General features: G+C 32.2%; 1 protein-coding gene across 12 annotated transcripts; it reads right to left on the bottom strand.

Moving 5' to 3' along the window:
* Window positions 1–6,579: 6,579 nt before the first annotated feature.
* LOC118053543 (cinnamoyl-CoA reductase-like SNL6) lies at window positions 6,580–17,402 on the bottom strand. 12 transcript variants are annotated; one of them, XM_073403967.1, is made up of 9 exons: window positions 16,211–17,402; window positions 15,399–16,108; window positions 12,258–13,929; window positions 12,083–12,139; window positions 9,478–11,518; window positions 8,690–8,850; window positions 8,353–8,541; window positions 7,264–7,601; window positions 6,580–6,913 (listed from the first exon to the last, which is right to left on the bottom strand). In XM_073403967.1, exons 5-9 carry the CDS (start codon window positions 9,611–9,613, stop codon window positions 6,820–6,822), a joined length of 918 nt encoding a protein of 305 aa, XP_073260068.1. In that variant the 5' UTR covers window positions 9,614–11,518; window positions 12,083–12,139; window positions 12,258–13,929; window positions 15,399–16,108; window positions 16,211–17,402; the 3' UTR covers window positions 6,580–6,819. The 12 variants fall into 12 exon arrangements, with proteins under 12 accessions (XP_073260068.1, XP_073260066.1, XP_073260070.1 ...); XM_073403965.1 differs by having other exon boundaries at window positions 9,478–12,139; window positions 12,258–12,357; window positions 13,452–13,929; XM_073403969.1 differs by lacking the exon at window positions 12,083–12,139 and having other exon boundaries at window positions 12,258–12,357; window positions 13,452–13,929.
* Window positions 17,403–17,938: the final 536 nt, after the last annotated feature.

Here is a 17,938-nt window from a genome sequence, read left to right as displayed (position 1 = left end):
AGCATAAATTCCTCAATTGGGTAAAACAATTATCTAAAGGAAGGTTTTTATAAATTGGAGAGAAAAACAACAATACAATAATATTAATAGAGTAGAATTCTAAATAAAATAAGATATGATTTTACACGCGAGAAACATTGATTGTTATTATAAGACCCGCATACAATTGCACTATTTTAACTAAAAGTGGTGAAAACTCTAAGCAAATTTTTATGATGGTTATGGATGAGAGTCATCAATGAATTAGTTTAAAAATTATGATGATGTAAGTAAATAAAATAGTACGCAAAAATTTAGATTTTTGGTGTAAAATTACCTAATATTTAGTTTAACGGTATCAATCATATCTTTCAATCTGATTATTGGATTGAGTTAAAGTTTTACGAATAGTCTACTAACATGTTATTCAATCTTGGGTTAAATTTTCCAGGTCAATTAGAGTCCTGGAAGGACTTGAAAATGAATGAAAATTGACATTTGGGCAGATGAGAAGCATTAAAGATTAAATGGGGGTCAAGTCGTGATTATCAGAACTTCAAGACAAGAATGTAATAAACAAAATGAGGGCATTTAAATGCGCCAAAGGCTTCTCCTTGAAGCTATATTCTTCATGAATGGCCAACCACACAACATAAAGAGATGGAAGAGAAGATCGATATTCTTTTATATCTGTTCACCAAATGTTATCAAAATAGGATAGAGCATTAAGGAAGGGGGGAGCTTCTTGCCTTTATTTTTCTCAAAACCTTAACAAAATAAGGAATTTAGGGAGATGATTGTGAGCTGGAAGAAGTGAGGGAAAGCTTGAATTTAGTTTGAGGGAGTGAGTTTAGGGAGAAGCTAGAGAAAGATAAAAATAGGACAACATTGATTTGAAGCTCATTGCGCTATCTTTCACCGTCAAATTGACCTGAATTTTGGATATGGTGTTTATCTTAACCTCATCTACAATCTATTTTTTGGGTATTCCAATATCATTTTTTGTTTAAAAGTTATAGTAAAAAAAATAAAACTGTACAAAGCTAGAATTTCTTGCTTTGGAACAATTAACTTCAATACTGTGTTTCTTTTTCATCTACCATTAGATTGTTGATAAATTTGGAAAAAGAGGTTCAAAAAAATCAATATATTTCTTATAAGCGGTGGAGATTTTAAATAAAGACACCAGAAAGAAGTTGTTTTCTTTTAACAATAAAGGTTTAGAAAACCCTAATTTTTCAGGTCAATTTGGTATAAAGGCAAACATGTTAAATTTAACTGCTGGATTTTTCTGTTTTTAAGATATATTGTGCAAGACTCCAAGTTCTATATCTTGACAATGGGTTTGAATATATAAGCAATGGTTATTACATATTGCTTTTAAAATCTACTACTAGTTTCTGAAAATTTGATTAAATACATGTTTTAATGAAATTAAAATTGTTTATGAAAAATGTAGTAATAAAATGTGTTGTTGTTTATATTGCTATGAATTATGCTGTTAAACACGTTTCATGATTTCAATTAAGTGAAATTATGATGAAAAATAAAGAGAAACTAAGTGAAATTATGATGAAAATTAAAGAGAAACCCCATGATTTCTTATAAGGGTGCATTCAACTAAAGTAAAGGGGGAAATTGGGATATGAAAGTTGAGTTGTATTCTTGAATATTGGTTAGTTCAACATGTAAATGAGTTGACTAAGTTGAAATGTTGGGAAAATTTTTTTAAAAAAAAAATCCAAAGGAAATGGACTTGGATGTTTCGGCCTAAGTTTAAGAATTAAAAGGAAGGATTTTGAATGTAATATTGTATTGGATTAAGGATTTAAAACTTGAAATCCAATGTGATAGAATAATCATGAACAAGAATTTGAAAATAATTCATGGATTTCTTCATGAAGGCCATTTAGCCAAAATAAGTTGTAGGTGAAGAGATAAGAAATTGTATAGGGATTTTTTTATATAATGGTAGTTATATGTGCAAATGAATGGGTTTAAGATTAAATTTAGAAGGAAAAGGTTGAAAGGGACACATGGTTTCTATATGTATAATTCAACCCAATTGAAAAGAAATGTGGGAATAGTGAAAATATTCTTGTAGTAAATATAGCGATTATACATTGAGAAAGAAATTCGAATACACAAAAATGTGCACGCGTGTGAGTGGTGATGCATGAATAAGCATTGACATGTTAATAACAATAAGAATGCTTTACTTGAAAATGTATTAGAAAGCTTGAGATATTGGAGATAAAGTTTGAAACGTGTAATTTCTAAGAAATAAAAGTAGTGATATTATTATTAATAAGATGATATGAATGAATTCATAAATGCCTTGTAAGAAAATGTAAAAGGATGTATAAGTTGAGAAATTGTAGCTAAATATATATTAATGACATGTAAAGTAGAGTTGAGGATGGAGAATAAAAATTGTAAGCATGTGTTTTGATGGTATGGAATAAGTATGAGTATGAGAAATTGAATGACCTAGAAACTTCAATGGGTGAATTGGTTAAAGAAAAATAATTGGAAGTTTAAACTAAGTATTGGTAATGAACTTATATGAATGTGATTAAGAGTATATAAGAATTCACATATATAGTGGAATTTATAAAATATTAATAATGATACCTCTTGTTTTATTTATGAGAAGTGTCTGGAGCGAGATCATCCGCATTTGGAGGAGCAGGAGAAGTATTCAGAGTGATACTCGTCTTCTCTAAAGCATGTATAACAGGAGTTCAAGGTAAGAGTTGCCCCCTTACTTATTTGATTTGCTTAAATTTTTGAATGCTCGAATGTGATAAACATTATATGTATTATGTACTTATGTGTATCATAAAAAATATAGTTATATGAATATCGTTTACGGACATGAAAAATATTGTTATGTGAACAAAACTTATGGGCATTATAAATATTGTTATGTGAATGTTACCAACAAGCATGAGAAATATTATTATTATGTGAATATTGTCAACGGACAAGAGAAATAATATTATTGTGTGAGTGTTACCAACAAGAAAGAGAATATTATTATTGCTTGAATGTTGTCTACGGGCAAGAAGAATATTATTATTGTGTGAATGTTGCCTATAGGTAGGAAATATATTATTATCGTGCGAATATTGCCAACGAGTAGGAAATATATTAATTATAGGAAGATATTGGGTGTAGTATAAACTATATGAAAATACTTGAATGATCAAGAGAGGATTCATCATCTTAGGTGAATTAAAAAAAAAAAAAAACAAGTTTTATCTGTTTTCAAATAATATTGACTCAGAAATCCTTGGCTAAAATAGAATGAGATTTGAAAAGAGTTTGAAATTTTATTCAAATGATCAATAACTACTATGCAGAAAACAAACATACTTCATGCTTTAATATTAAATGAACATTAATACCAAACGACTATTTGAAAAATTAGCGATTGTGCTTAATTTTGCCAAAGCTCTTGAAGTCAACAAGGTAATTGAGAAAGAACACTTTCCTCATTTGTTTTGTGCTCAAAACAAGCCTTACGGGTAACTTTCCATCACTTTTTTTTCTTCCTCTAATTTCTTTGATTTATTTCTCTAACTCTCATTTTCTCACAATTCAATCTTCCTTGGATTATTGTGTTTAAACTACATTAATTTCACATGAATTTATTTGTATTCCTCAACTAACTTTCGAGAAATACTTTATTTCTAATTTACATTAGTTATTTATTATTTTATCTACTTAATATTCATTTAAACTTGCTTAAAATACCCGAGGTTTAGAATTCAGTTTTGTGAGAATTGGTGAAATACCAAATTTAGGAATGGTTAATTTATTTGGTGATAATTTTATTGATTATCTTGAAGGCACATATAACAGTGAAACTAGTGTCTCACAAGAAGATTTGAAAGGCTAGGCTTAACAAAATAATAAAGTAGAAAGTAGAAAAGATGAAGGCTATGGTGAAATCAAATAATGAGAGAAACCTTTTTGGATAATAGGAAATGGTGTACTTGTCATGTTGAGAATATATATATATAAAAGTTTTAAAAGAGGACCATGAATCATGTTTTAAGCTTATTCAAGGATTACAAAAATGTATTGAGACCTAAAAAAATACTATTGATGATCTAGTATTAAAAAGAGATAGCAAAGTTTGTAGAAAGATGTTTTATTTATCAACACATGAAGGTAGAACATCGATAACCTCTTAGAGAGTTACAACACCTTTTAGTATTGGAATGGAAATGGGAGAATATTATCATGGATTTTGTATTATGACTTTTAAGGAATAATAGTGGTTGTCGTGGTGTACAAGACGTCGAATGACAAGTCTTCCTCCCAAATCAAAAATGGACTTTCAAGGAGCAATAGAGGTTGTTATAGTGTGCATGACATCAAATGACAAGTCTTCCTCCTTAATCGAAAGTGGTTTTAGATGTGATGGGATTAATCATAAAATTATTATTTAAAAGGTTGAGGAGTCACCACTTACTGGTTTACAAGAGTATGGGTAAGGAAATTAGTTGTGCATGAAAAAAAACACATCACTCCTAGTACATCTTACCTATGGTAAGCTATATTATTAATTGATTGTTTTTTTCTAAGTCATGTTTCAATTCATTGGCATGTCTATGATTCAAGAATAGATACCTCTCAATAAGAAGGTCTTTGCCATATCAGATTAAAACATAACCATTTTAAGGCCCAAATTTTAATGACGTATTTATTTTTATTATGTATATTTAACACATGTGGGTATACTTTACGATGTAATTATATATTCTCAAATATTAAACTCTACATTTAGTTCCTAATATTTTATTTTTGCCAATTCGTTCAATTTAATATCAGGAATATACATTACATTGTAAAATTTATACCCCATATATTAATTAAATAAATTGAACTTTATGATGTTTTCGAAATTTCAACCAAATCCTATGGATAATCACAAACTTGTTATGATACCCATTAATTGATTTTTGTATTTTTTAAAGTATGATAAAAATAAAATTTATTTTATTTTAAAATATGCATGAAAAATTTTAGGATTTAGCCATTCACGATTTAAAATAAAGTTGTATTTAAGAAAAAAAAAATTTTTGTTGTTTTATGAAAAGTAACAAATTAATTTAACATTGGAAAAGCACCTCTTGTATAGATCACAATTTCAAATATTAAATATAAAAGAGTAAAAATAAAATAGAGAACTCAAAATTAATTACAAGATGATCTTCTAAAAATTTAAAAATTTATTTCAATTAGCCAACCACAATGACAAGGACTTTGATGTAATTGAACCAACCACAATGGTGATGGCTAAGAGTGTATCTTAAGACACAAGTATGATTATTGAAATGAACTAATAAATGTATAGTTAATAAATGCATAGGTAATGGAATATTAGTGGGGTTTTACACTTAACATGAAAGTGATTGTATAATAAATATAATAAAAGGAAGGGAGGCTTCTCAATTGATGAAGTGAATGAAATAAATTGAAATATGATATAGCTTAAAAATGCTCCTGAATTTCTAGACTTTGATAAAGCTATTTTGTATTCTTTATTTTTATGTGTTTTAGATGTACTTCCCATCCATTACCTCTACCTTGATATCATACTCCACCTCCTTCTTGGTTTCCTCTTACTCTTCATCTTTATTCATGTTATTAAGACCAGCATCTACGAAGCTTTCTTTGTCATTTCTCACATCAAAAGGGTTAGATTTATAAAATAAAAAATAAAAAAATCCCACGCATAGATTCTTTAGCAATACGATTCTCTTTTCTCTTCTTATAGGAGAGAGCCTCGACTCATTTTTTTTTTTTTTAATTGAACCACTTGAATTTACTTAACATAGACAGAGACACATTAAAAACTCATTCCATTAAATAAATACGAAGGGAACCGTTTTCCTTAAAAAATATCGAGTTAACTAGTGTAGGAATGAGTAAAAAACACTAAAAAAAATGATTAAATTAAAAAAACTGAAAAAAAAAAATATTTGAAAAAACCGAACATTGAAAAAAACACAATTAGAATTTAAAAAAAAACTGACCGGTTCAGTTTTGGTTTTATAAGTCTAAAATCAAAAAAATCAAACTGAACAAAACCTAAACCGGAAAAAACCCATGCCAAACAAGATAAATCAAACCAAAACCAAAAAAACTAAGTCAAACTAGAAAAACTAAGCTAACCGTTTTTTTTGTAAAAAAACAAACCTAAACCGGTCGATTTAAGCCGGTTTTAGTTGTTTTTTTATATAAAAACCAAACCAAATTTAAAATAATAACTCCTCAACTGATGCCATCCATCCACCAGTGCTTAGTTAAATAATCAAAGGCTTTCTAATCTAGCAGGTGCCTGTAATAGGCCTATCTGAAGATGTATTCTTGAGTCATGTCCTTCCTTTCATTATTCGTGTATTTTTACTTTTTTGCTATACATGTATGTATCTGAAGATATATATATATATATATATATATATCCAAGAAAGCATATATACTAGGAGGGAATAGCAAGGAAAAACCTTGATTTGAACCTACTTTTATTAGATTGATCTCCTTGATAAGTTAAGAATCAAAGGAAACTTGGGCATGCCTAAAGAGTTTTGAGTAGTTAAACCATTGTTGATGAACTCGACATAAAATCAAATGGCAAAGTACAAGTATTTCCTTGCCAGAAACAAGGACTCTACACAGAATATGCAGCCTCCAATCAGTGGAAGCTCATTTTAACCTAGAAAATGTAACAGTAAAGAACATTACATCTCTATCTAAGAAGAAGAAGAAAAAAAAAAAAAGGGAGCGCAGATGAAGTAATTATTTGCTTGCCCATCTGTGCTGCAATCAATCAACTCGAAGTTTACTGTCAAATTCCACCATTAGCTTGTTTAGTTTCTTATTGCTTATCCTTTGTTGGTGGATTCTTGTTGCTTCCAAACTGCAAACCAAGTGAACAGAAAAGGTTACTTACTGCACTAAACACCCACAAAACACACACTCTGTTTTGGCCACAAACCCACTGCAGATTGAAGTGATGATTTATATATTCAAGCATGGCTTGCAAGTATCTCAAAGAGGTTGATGCTTAGAGTGAACACTTCCATTTTTATACAGACAAGCTCAAGTTCATGCACTTTACACTACTTTCTGAAAACTTGACTCTTTTCCTCTCATACTCCTAGCTAGTTTTTTATCTGAACACCGCCAAACATGTGTTGTGAAGGCATTTGATCAGATTTTCAAGCCACAAAAGAAATGCTAATAACAAGTCATCATGTCAAAACCAACCTCTGAGGAAGTGAAGATTCGGAGGGTGGCAACAGCATGTTAGCGAGCTTAACAGCATCTTCGTTGCATTTGATGACATGGTTGAAGCAGAGATATCTTCCATAAGATGTAATGTCTTCAAATAAATGGATGTGTGTGTCCACGATGAACCTGAGGTCCACAGTAACAAATACACCATCTTCATACATTTCAGCTGCTCCTTTTAAATAAGGATTTGCGATTGTTAGATCAGGACTCATCAAGAGCCCTCCATTTACGGTTACCATGTTGATGCTTCGGTCCATTGCTAGAGCCCATGCTGTCTTCTCAGCTAGCGTTTTTGATAGTGCTTGCCATAGCTGCTCAAAAATGTAAATCTCGTCAATCAAAACTTATCTGTTACAAGTTTAAAGCAGGTCAACATATCTGGTTCCACATTGTTATTAATCATAATAACTAGAGTTGGATGAAAGAATAAGGGAATATTTATGCTTTTCTGTTGTTAGCTTTATCAAATAATCATCTCGATTCAAAAGCTTAAACTTTTAGTATTATTCTTTAACACACCTTCTCAAGTAAAAGCTTTTTGGATTTGAAACTTGCACAGACTCGCACTATCTTATGCTATTAATTAATTTTAATTAGAAGAAAAAATGACTGTGATGAGATTCAAACTTGTGATTGTTTGGTCTTTAAAGCTTTGATACCATTTCAAATAATCATCTTAACCAAAAAACTCAAGCTATTACATGAGGTTTCTAGATACAATTTATATTATTCTCTAACTAACCTCACCCCATTACTTACCAAACTAAGTTAATGATATAGGGAGTAGAATAGCTAGAAAATGTTGACAAAATAATAAGCAGCCAACATCATCTTCTAAATTTATGATTAATGTGATTATTCTGTGCCATGTACATGCACCGGCATGAAATTCACAGGGGCAAACAATAAATCAGATAAAGTGAAAAAAAATCAGCACCCTTTTGTGGTGCTTCCATCTCTGTAAAATAGAAATATTGACTAGTCTTTCGATAAACGTATGCATCCACACGCTACAAATACCGATTAAGATGAAGCATTTAGAATTTAAAAGATCTTGAATACCTTAAACTTTCTGCAGAAATTTAGGTCACTCCAATTTCTCTCATCAAGATCAGGTGCCTTACTGTGACTGTCACTCCATATAACAGTTGTTGCAGAGGATGTGAAAACAACTTTGTCTATAGTGTTTGTTTGTGCACATGCTTCCAATACATTGTGTGCTGCCCTCACCTCTACATCAGCCATGAATTCCTGCACCAATCAACCGGGCTTTATGTATCAATAACATCGCTCTGATCTCTCTCTCTCTCCCTCTCTCTGTTTTTTTTTCCTGAATAATCTCGTATGCGCGCGCGCGCTCATGCACTAATATAAGAAGAAGAATGTAGAGTTTGCATACATCATAGGTGGGTTGATCTGAGGGGGGCTCAAAGGAATAAAACAAGCCACAGCATCCCTTCAAGGCATCCATTATGCTGTGGTAATCAAAAGGGTCGGAATGGAAAATTTTCAATTTCTTGTTGTTGCTGGATAATCCTTCAAATGATTGCCATAATTTACCTGCAAATCCAATTGTCCAATAAACAACGCGAGAGACAAATTCCATACATGAGAACAACAATAATAATATGTGAAAACTAGAAAACAAATTCTAGATACACTGGTACGAATTACTATGAAAGTTGAAAACAAGTACTCACATAGCTATAGCACACTTAGCCTTGGGAAACATACATAAAGCAGGCGAGTGGTGTTATTTTTGGTATGACCAGAACTGTAAGGAGAAGAATCTCCATTTCTTTGGGGTAAAGGATAATATTGTTTTTTTCTCCAATATTAATGTCTCCCTTTTGGATAATATATATTCGATTCTAGTTGAAACAGAGCAAGGTGATTTTTGTAAAATTATTAGGAGGAATACATGATTCCATCTGGGTTTGAATTAATTGAAGTTGCTGGAAGCGGACTGAATAATCTAGCTCTCGAATCATATAAAAAATGAAGAAACGGTCGGCTCGATTGCAGAGTAATAAGTTAGAGGAGCCAGGAAATATCTATCTAAAGTTTCTATGGGGAACTAATTAGGAGGCATATGACGATCACGAATACCAAGCAAGATATGATTCATAATAAGAAAAAATTACAAGAGAATAAGAGTTAAGGCAAAAAAACAAAACCCAAACAAACCATGGTTTTGGACAGCAGCATGGACACTGTAACCTCTCTGTAAGAGCCTGTGCACAATGGAAGAACCTAAACGCCCAGAAGCATCCATCACACAAACTGTCTTCGAAGTTTGATTGAAAGAAGCAGCTGTTGCCATGTTTTTTAACTTCGCTAGAGAAAAAAGAAGAAGAAATAAGCAAGGCAAAATGAAAAGGAAATATGCAAGTATTTAACTGGGAGAGAGCATTAAAGGAGCGTGGCTGGTGATAGCTGGGGAGGTGGTAGGTACTGTAAGTAGCAGAGAAAAGAAACGAGAGTTTGGAAAGAGCCAACAAAGCATTTCCATTGTGAAAAATGGCATTAAATCATGGTGGGGTTCATTGTATAGTGAGTTTGGTAGCATGCTAGGCGCAGCTAGCATTTTGAGTTTGAATTTGCATGCTTGCTTGCTTGCTTGGTTATCTATTTAATGAAGATAGAGAAGGAGACAGCATGTAATCTTTCATTTGAGCCAATACTGACACAACATCATCATAGTATTTATAACTTATAGCTGGCAAGGTGGTGGAGTACTTTGTGCATTGTTATTTGCTGATGATTATGATGATTTGAGTCATTAACATGATGTATAGCTGGAAATACTTCAGAATTTAATGCTCTTCTGCAAGTCAACTACTTTTCGTGATTTTCAATTTACTTTCTCCATGCACTGCATCTGGGATTTGACTCTGTCAGCTCATCAAGGTTCTTCTCTTCTGCTCCTGTTTTATTCCACTACTAATCATGCTTATTATTATAATCCAATGGCTGACATTATATAATTCATTAGAAAATGATTCTTAAATACTTCACGATTCAGCTTTTTTTTCTATAGTGAACATATGAGCTTCGTTGATATTACATATGGGATTAGATCATTTTTCCCTTTCACGAGCTACTAATCAAATCATACATGTATATTATTGAAAACAAAAGGATTACAGTGACTGCCTTGGGCCATGCACGAAGAGTATGGCTTTCAGAGATTTTGAATAAAATTAGAAAGAAGTGACAGCAAAAACTGAGGCAATCAATGTATGGCGTTTAGAATTGGTAGCTTGCTTTGCAAGATATGCCAAGGACATGAACACAATAATGGATATCAGAGAACACGATATCAGATTGCACATAGACCATCTTAATTCTATCCTATATATCTTGAATATATTAATTTATAGCAATAAAATCAAGTAACCTCGAGTACATTTTAATAATGATATGAACGAGGGGTTTGGATTCTCTTGTTTCTACAGTTATGTTCAATGCATGAGCAAGTAGCTAGATAGAAAAGAAGAGCGAAGTGAGTTTTAACAAGAGTACTGGCATGTGCAGCTGGAGGACCAAGAGAGTTGTGAAGCTGGCCTCCTTGGCCAGTCAGAGGCCGTCCAAGAGATCACCTGCCAACTTGACAGCAAGTACTCAAGAAACAGATAGATCACTCCACCTGGGAGATCACAGCTTGCAATTATAAAGAGGGTTTCTTTTTTTAATCATACTGTCAAGCACAGATCTGTGATTGTGATTCTTTTTCCAAGTTTAACAGTTTATTGATCATGTCATGTGGCAGTTGATACAATAACTAGCTTGTATTGAAATTGGGGCAGAGGAGTTAAGCCTTTATTTGCTCCAGCTCTGTCTTCCCATTCTTTTAATAATGATTTCTCTGTTTGGTTCTCCAGGTATTCTATTACTTTAAAAATTATTTAAACTTACTCTTTAACACAAATCATGGTAAAATTTTAGTTTCGAGAAAAGCTACAATTTATATCTTTTGTTAAATCTATTTTTTACAATCGAACTTTAGTCTATCTGAACAAACTAAATTGTTCAGATAACTTTGAGAATTTATAGATTAGCTTGAACAAAACAAACTAAATTCTTCAAGCTTTAAAATTGTAATCGAACTTTAGTTTATCTGAGGATACACATTAAGCACCATGGTAGGTTAGCTCTCAACGGAGACTCATGTACGGAGCTGCCTTATTTGACAGAGATGATTGAACCAATGTCAGAAACTGATGTCCTGGAAAATCAACCAACAAATCATTTGAGATTAATAACTAAAGATGTAAGAGTAAAGGTTATACGAATTTCTTTTTTACCCAGAAATGCAGTGAGATGATATAGGACTCGATGTCTTCGCGGTTTCTTCTGAGACAAAAGTTATGGTGTAGGTTGTAATACCAGATTAAATCCTGACAATATCCAAGCTCTTAGGGAGAGGAGATGACCTTTTTTTTTTCTTTTTCTTTTGGATAAGGGATGAAGTTTTTATAATAAGTTTTGATAGATAATATAGACAGAAACATAGTTTTTTAATACTTTGAAGCATCATTCAACCGTGAGATATCCCTTGTCACCTGGCATCCTTTCCCAGCCACAAGGATGAAGAAAGCAGATTCCATGCACCATTTACTTCTCTCCTATAATCCAGGTTTAATGGCATCCCATAACAAGAGGAATCAAACATGCTTTATTCACAAGAGCCATGAACAATATCAATTGCACTTTCTCTCATAGGCAAAGAATTCATCCGAAAGATGACCCCTACAGATGGAATATTTCAAGTCATCCATTTTGCCCTTACCTGTAAGACTCTTTTCTCCTTCCTTGACATTAACCAGTAAGGATGGGATTTGGTTGTCTTTCAACATGAACAGATGAATCGATTTACACATCAGTGTTAGAATAGTTGTTAACAGAATTGGATATCTGATAATTTCTGCAGACATTAAATGATTAAGCAGGCTTTCATTCTTTACCTCTGATGAAAGTGCCTTCGCAAATTCTAATGTGTCAATGGAAGGACTGTCGCTATAAGCTGCTTGGCAAGGAGATAACTTGGATATACAAGGAACGGTCCTGGAATTGCTCCAACAACAAGAAAGGATAAACAGATACATATATATGAAGGAATAATTTCATGGCTCGGAAAGTAAATGTAAACTGAAGCATTATGAAAGAAAGCAACAATTTTTTTTTTTTCTTTGGACTAATTTTTACTATCACTAGAGGCCATATTAGAGCAGTGCCTGTACAATCACTAGGTGATTATGCAACTAAATTAAGATAAGAGCTGCACTTTTTTCTACTCATTGTCAACTAATGACATGTTTGCCATCAGCAAATCTTAGCCAAATAGCTACAGCTTCAAAATTACTTGGATTAAGGCCCATTTAAGATTTGATTATTTTAAAGAGAAGATTAATCATCTCTCTTGGACTGTCTGTTTGTTTAGAGGTATCTCGTTTAATTGCCTGTTACAGTTGCTAAGTTATTATTGCCATGGTTCAACTTCAACCATCATTGTGAACTTTGCTAGTGGTGTTTCTAATATGTCAAATGCCACCATAGCCCATGATTCATAAATAAGCATTCTTACAACGAACAACTTATACAATCATTTTCCCAAAACGCTTTCCATGGAATGGAAAACTTCCTCAGAAACATGAGGAACATCCCCAAGAAACCTGGCTGTTTTTATGCTCATTCATCGCCAAACACACAATAGCTATATAATATATGTCCTGAAATCCATATTCATCGTTTTCTCCCAGAATTGCATCCTTGTCAACTTGATCACAGAAGCAACGTTAAGGGAGGGCTGGTGGGGGCCCACCAAAGCCCCCCCCGCAAATAAATAAAAAGGTCCCCTAAGTAAATTGGGTTTTGCAAAATAGTTTAAAATTTTTATACAAAATAGCCTTAAACAGTTACCTGCAAAACCCTACCATGCAATTTCCAACTATTTACTTCATATATGTTCATAACTTTTTCATCTGAAGATATTCATCTGCCCCCCAAACCTAAAATCCTAGCTCCACCACTGCTTGATCAAATGTTATCATTGCATTTCTATGGTGCAAGAACATTTCAGGCTCGAGGCCATACAAGAAAACCATAATTTTTTAAGCCAATAACAGTAAGAAGTAACTGAAAGCAAGTGATTTGGCTACCTGTCAGAAGTTGCAAAGACAATAGCGGATGGGAATTTGAAAGAACCAGGTTCACCAGAATTCCTTATTTGAAAATATGGCACAACACCTTGAGAAGAAAGAATTACACCTGCATCTGCAGATACCAGCTTACCAGCACAGGTCTGAATGGTATCTTCAGGAGCAAATATAACAATCACAGAGTCGCCAGAAACTAGAATCCTGAAATTCACAAAGTCCAGATGTATCTCGTACATTAGACATTGCATTTAATTGCATTATCTGATGAAATCAGATAATAGAATTTTATCTTGCCAATAAAGGAATGCCTCCTCTAGCAGCTATGATACCCAGACAAGGCGGCTAGTGCTTCTTTAATTCCACTGGTATCAGCAGATGCTTTACCACATAAAATAAGTGTGAAGAACACTCAATATCTGCAGCTATAAGACCACTATTTCCTTGAGCTCCGAGACCAACAGCATCCACAACACCTTGACTGCGTGACCAAAATGTAATCCTTAGATGCAGAATTCATAAACAAAGCATCAGTTTTCATCAATATGCACTTCTATCAAAGAACATCAGGGAAGATTAGAGAAAAAAACAGTATCTTACCATATAATGGAAAAGTAAAAGCAAGTAGAGTTGTTATACCTTACTCCCAATTTTTTTAGGTTATAGATTTTATCAGAAAGAAGGGCAGGATCCTTCAGTCCCAGATTATTGCCTACCTTACCGATTTAAGATGCCACATAATTTTATTTTTTTTCTAGCAACTGCCCGAACTCACACACCACCTTTTACCATTTGAATGGATGGCATGGGTAATCTAAGAATGACTAAGAGAAGTATTTATTATGATGACAACAATTTAAAAAGCAACCTTAGGATAAGCAACTTAGCTTATTTAATGCTCTTCCCTAGAGGCAATGAACCAATGAATGCATGAAATTTGATATCACCTTATAGATGAAGGAACATAAACTGTCAAAGGACAACAGTCATGTCAAACAGCACGAGCAGGTGTCTTCCAAAGAACATTGGAGAGATGTAATATTGCGGAAGGACTATCACTTATTACACGGACTTTTGCATTACAGTTTGACAATGAACCAATCGCCCCATCATGAATGTAAATGTTTGAGATGGAAGATATGTGAGTTGTCAGTTAATAAGAAAAAAATAAAAATAAAAGGTTATTTTTAGCAAAGAAACAAGCATAAAAAATATGTTCCAAAAATACACAGGAACATAGCTATCTATTACAGTTCTGACATCTTATGTCACAGCATAACAAAGGATAGCTACAAGAACCAATGAATAATATCTTCCATGACAATTAATTGATCCGGCTACTCAAGAGAAAGATTCCTCTATTAACCAAAGATTGGGAGGACAGAAATTGATGTAGGAGAGATTTGGATTAGCTTGCAGTTCTTGTCTGTGGTTAACACTTGGTAAACTGGGGATTGATGGACTCCTGGAACTTTTTCTTGTTCCAACAATGCAAGTATTTATAGTCATGCAACCATTTCATGTTTCAACTTCCAAATCGCTTAAGTTATACATCAGATTTCTGACAAGGGCAAGACCAGAGACATTTGAAAATAAGTAGAAAAGAACCAGCAGCGACTTGATAGAAAGCACGTGAACCAGGCATAGTACTTCTGGACTGAACCCGAACATCAAAAGATCAAAGGAAAATAGTAACACGTCCCAGTAAATTTCAGAAATTGTTATTTCTTACTGTGTCTATAAATAAATTCACCTGCAACTTGTAAACTACAACACCACCCCAGAGTAGGAAGGAATTGGCCCTTATTCCCATATAAACATTGTTTTATCAAAATTCACCCTTGTGCCTCACGAAGAAAATTGGTATGCTTTCAAGATTGAATATGATAGAAGGTGTGGTCCATAGACTGCAAGAAAATAAAAAGATTACAACACATACTAAAAACATGCCTGTTTGAGAAGTTTACTGAATTGTGGCTTGGAAAATTCAGAAGCTCTCCCAAGAAGACTCCCCGGCCCTAACATGAATGGGAACTCCTGACAAAGATTCCAAAAGGAAAGAGAAACAAATGAAAAAAAAAAAAGAAATAAGACAAACACAGTGATGGAATATCAAGAAAGATCATTGGAAATAGTAACAGTATGCGTTGAAGTTCACCGCCTGCAGCGATTGCACCTTTCTGTTGTAGCTCAGAAGGACTCAAGTTTCTAAAGGCTTTTTATCCTTCACAGTAACACCTTTTGTAGCTAGAGCCCAATTAAGACCATGTGAAAATCCAGGAGAGCCACTCCCAGCATTCAAGAATGTCTGAGAAACATGTATGATAGATGAGTGACTCATCTCATCCACAATGGAGTATCATTGTTGTAACAGCATGCATGTTCTTCAATTCATCCTGTTCTTTCAAATCAATGTCATAGGTTATAAATAATTACAAATAAGGCGAGCCCAAGATACAGAAATTGAAAATTATTAATGAATTTCCATACTGCCAACTAAGAATTCAATATTAATTAAACTTGAAAGAAAGACACAGAGACAGACAAAAGTACATATAGATTCCACAACGTTTGTTTTCACCTAACTTTCTCCCTCCTCCTCCTCCTCATCAACTAATGGGGGGGCTGAAGTTGCATTATTCTGCATTAATACTCCACAACTACACAGCACAAGAGAACTGTTAGATAATATATATATATATATATATATATATATATATATATAAATAAGAAATTCGTTGATGACAAGACAGGGAACTCACGCGTAGGAGAAGAAGAAGAAAGGGAACAAAGAATCATTATTGATATTGGATCTTGAACTTGAAGAGAAGGGGGATTCAAGCCTGATTCGTTTCAATATTTGTTCGCCCTCAAACTTCTAATTCACGTTCTATTGGAGTTCGTAGTAATTGTTGATATGGGATCTTCAGTTCGTAGTAATTTTCTTTAAAAATATTTTTTTATTTAAAAATAAAAAAATTAAAATAAAATAAAAATTAATTTGTTTTTAACATGGCCTCCAATGGATAATGGGCCCATATAATTGTCCATAAGTTTCAACACTTCCTCCTTCTTTAGTCCTCCCAAATCTCGATATGTTTATATGTTTATAATAATTATTATTATTAACAAAAACGGGGGGAGCTCTGTTCATATAATATATTGTTGTTATTTTTTATATTTTTATTTTTATTTTTTAATATTAAATTTATAATTTATTTTAATTTATTTCTTATGAGATTATCTCTAACTCATTACTTGGACCTTTATTTTAACATGGTTCATTTGGTTGACTCGAGTTATTTTTTTAATTATTATTTTTATTTTTAATTTCATTTTAATATTGAGTTAATTGAAAAGTAGACTTCGTGATTTGTTTTGGTCTTCTTTCTAAAAGGTTATCTTTATTTCATGATTCGGGTCACGAGTTTAACGGGCTACTACTAGTTGACTCGAGTTGTTTTTTGTGTCTTTTTTAATCAATTTGTTTTTTTAATTTCATCTTTTAACACTAAGTTGATTGAGAATTAAGCTTCATAATTTATTTCAATTTGCTTTTTATTATATTAAACTAGTCTCATGACTCGAGTTGTGAATTTAACAAGTTAACCCAAATTTACTTAAGTTATTTTTTTATCCTTTTTTAATTGATTTTCTTTTCAGTTTTGTCATTTAACATTAGATTTATTGGAAATTAAGTTTCGTAATTTGTTTTTATTTACTTTTTATATTGTTATTATAATCTCATAACTTGGTATTCAAATTGGTAGGTCAACCCGAGTTGACCCAAATTGATCTAATATGTTGTCGTCTTAATGTTTATTAAAAACATTTATCTTAAATATTTATTTTGACTCATACTATACTTTTATTGGTCATCCATATTATCTTTAAACCTACAAAAATGACTAAGTCACATCAAATCAATCCTCACACAGTTTAAATTACTTTCTACTATAAATTTTTTTTACCAATGCTTAGATATTTTTTTTATATTTTTTTTATTTGACCTGCATACAATGATTTACTATAAACTAAAAGTGGTATTTTTTTTAATGTGCATCACCTCACAAAATATTATTTATTTCAATAGTGTTTGTTTCTTTTTTTTTTGCCCTTGGGGTTTTTTTTTTTCTAAATCTATATTCTTTCTTTAGTTTCATACTTTAACATTTAGTTTATTGAAGATTAAACTTCATAATTTATTATAGTTTGCTTTATATGTAGTTAGCTTGATCTCATAACATGTATCGCGAGTTTGACGAGTTAATTTGATTGACTCAAGTTTGTTTTTTGTCTTTTTTTAATTGATTTTTTTTTTCAATTTCATCCTTCAACATTGAGTTATTTAATAATTAGACTTCAAGATTTACTTTGATCTGATTTCTATGAGATTATTTTAGTCTCATGACAAAAGTCATGAGTTTTGCAAGTTAATATAGTTGACTTGGGTTTTTTTTTTCAATTATTTTTTTTTCAATTTTATCCTT

This window comes from Populus alba, chromosome 13 (assembly GCF_005239225.2).
Source record: "Populus alba chromosome 13, ASM523922v2, whole genome shotgun sequence".
NCBI lineage: Eukaryota > Viridiplantae > Streptophyta > Magnoliopsida > Malpighiales > Salicaceae > Populus > Populus alba.
This window is presented reverse-complemented; position numbering and strand designations above follow the sequence as displayed.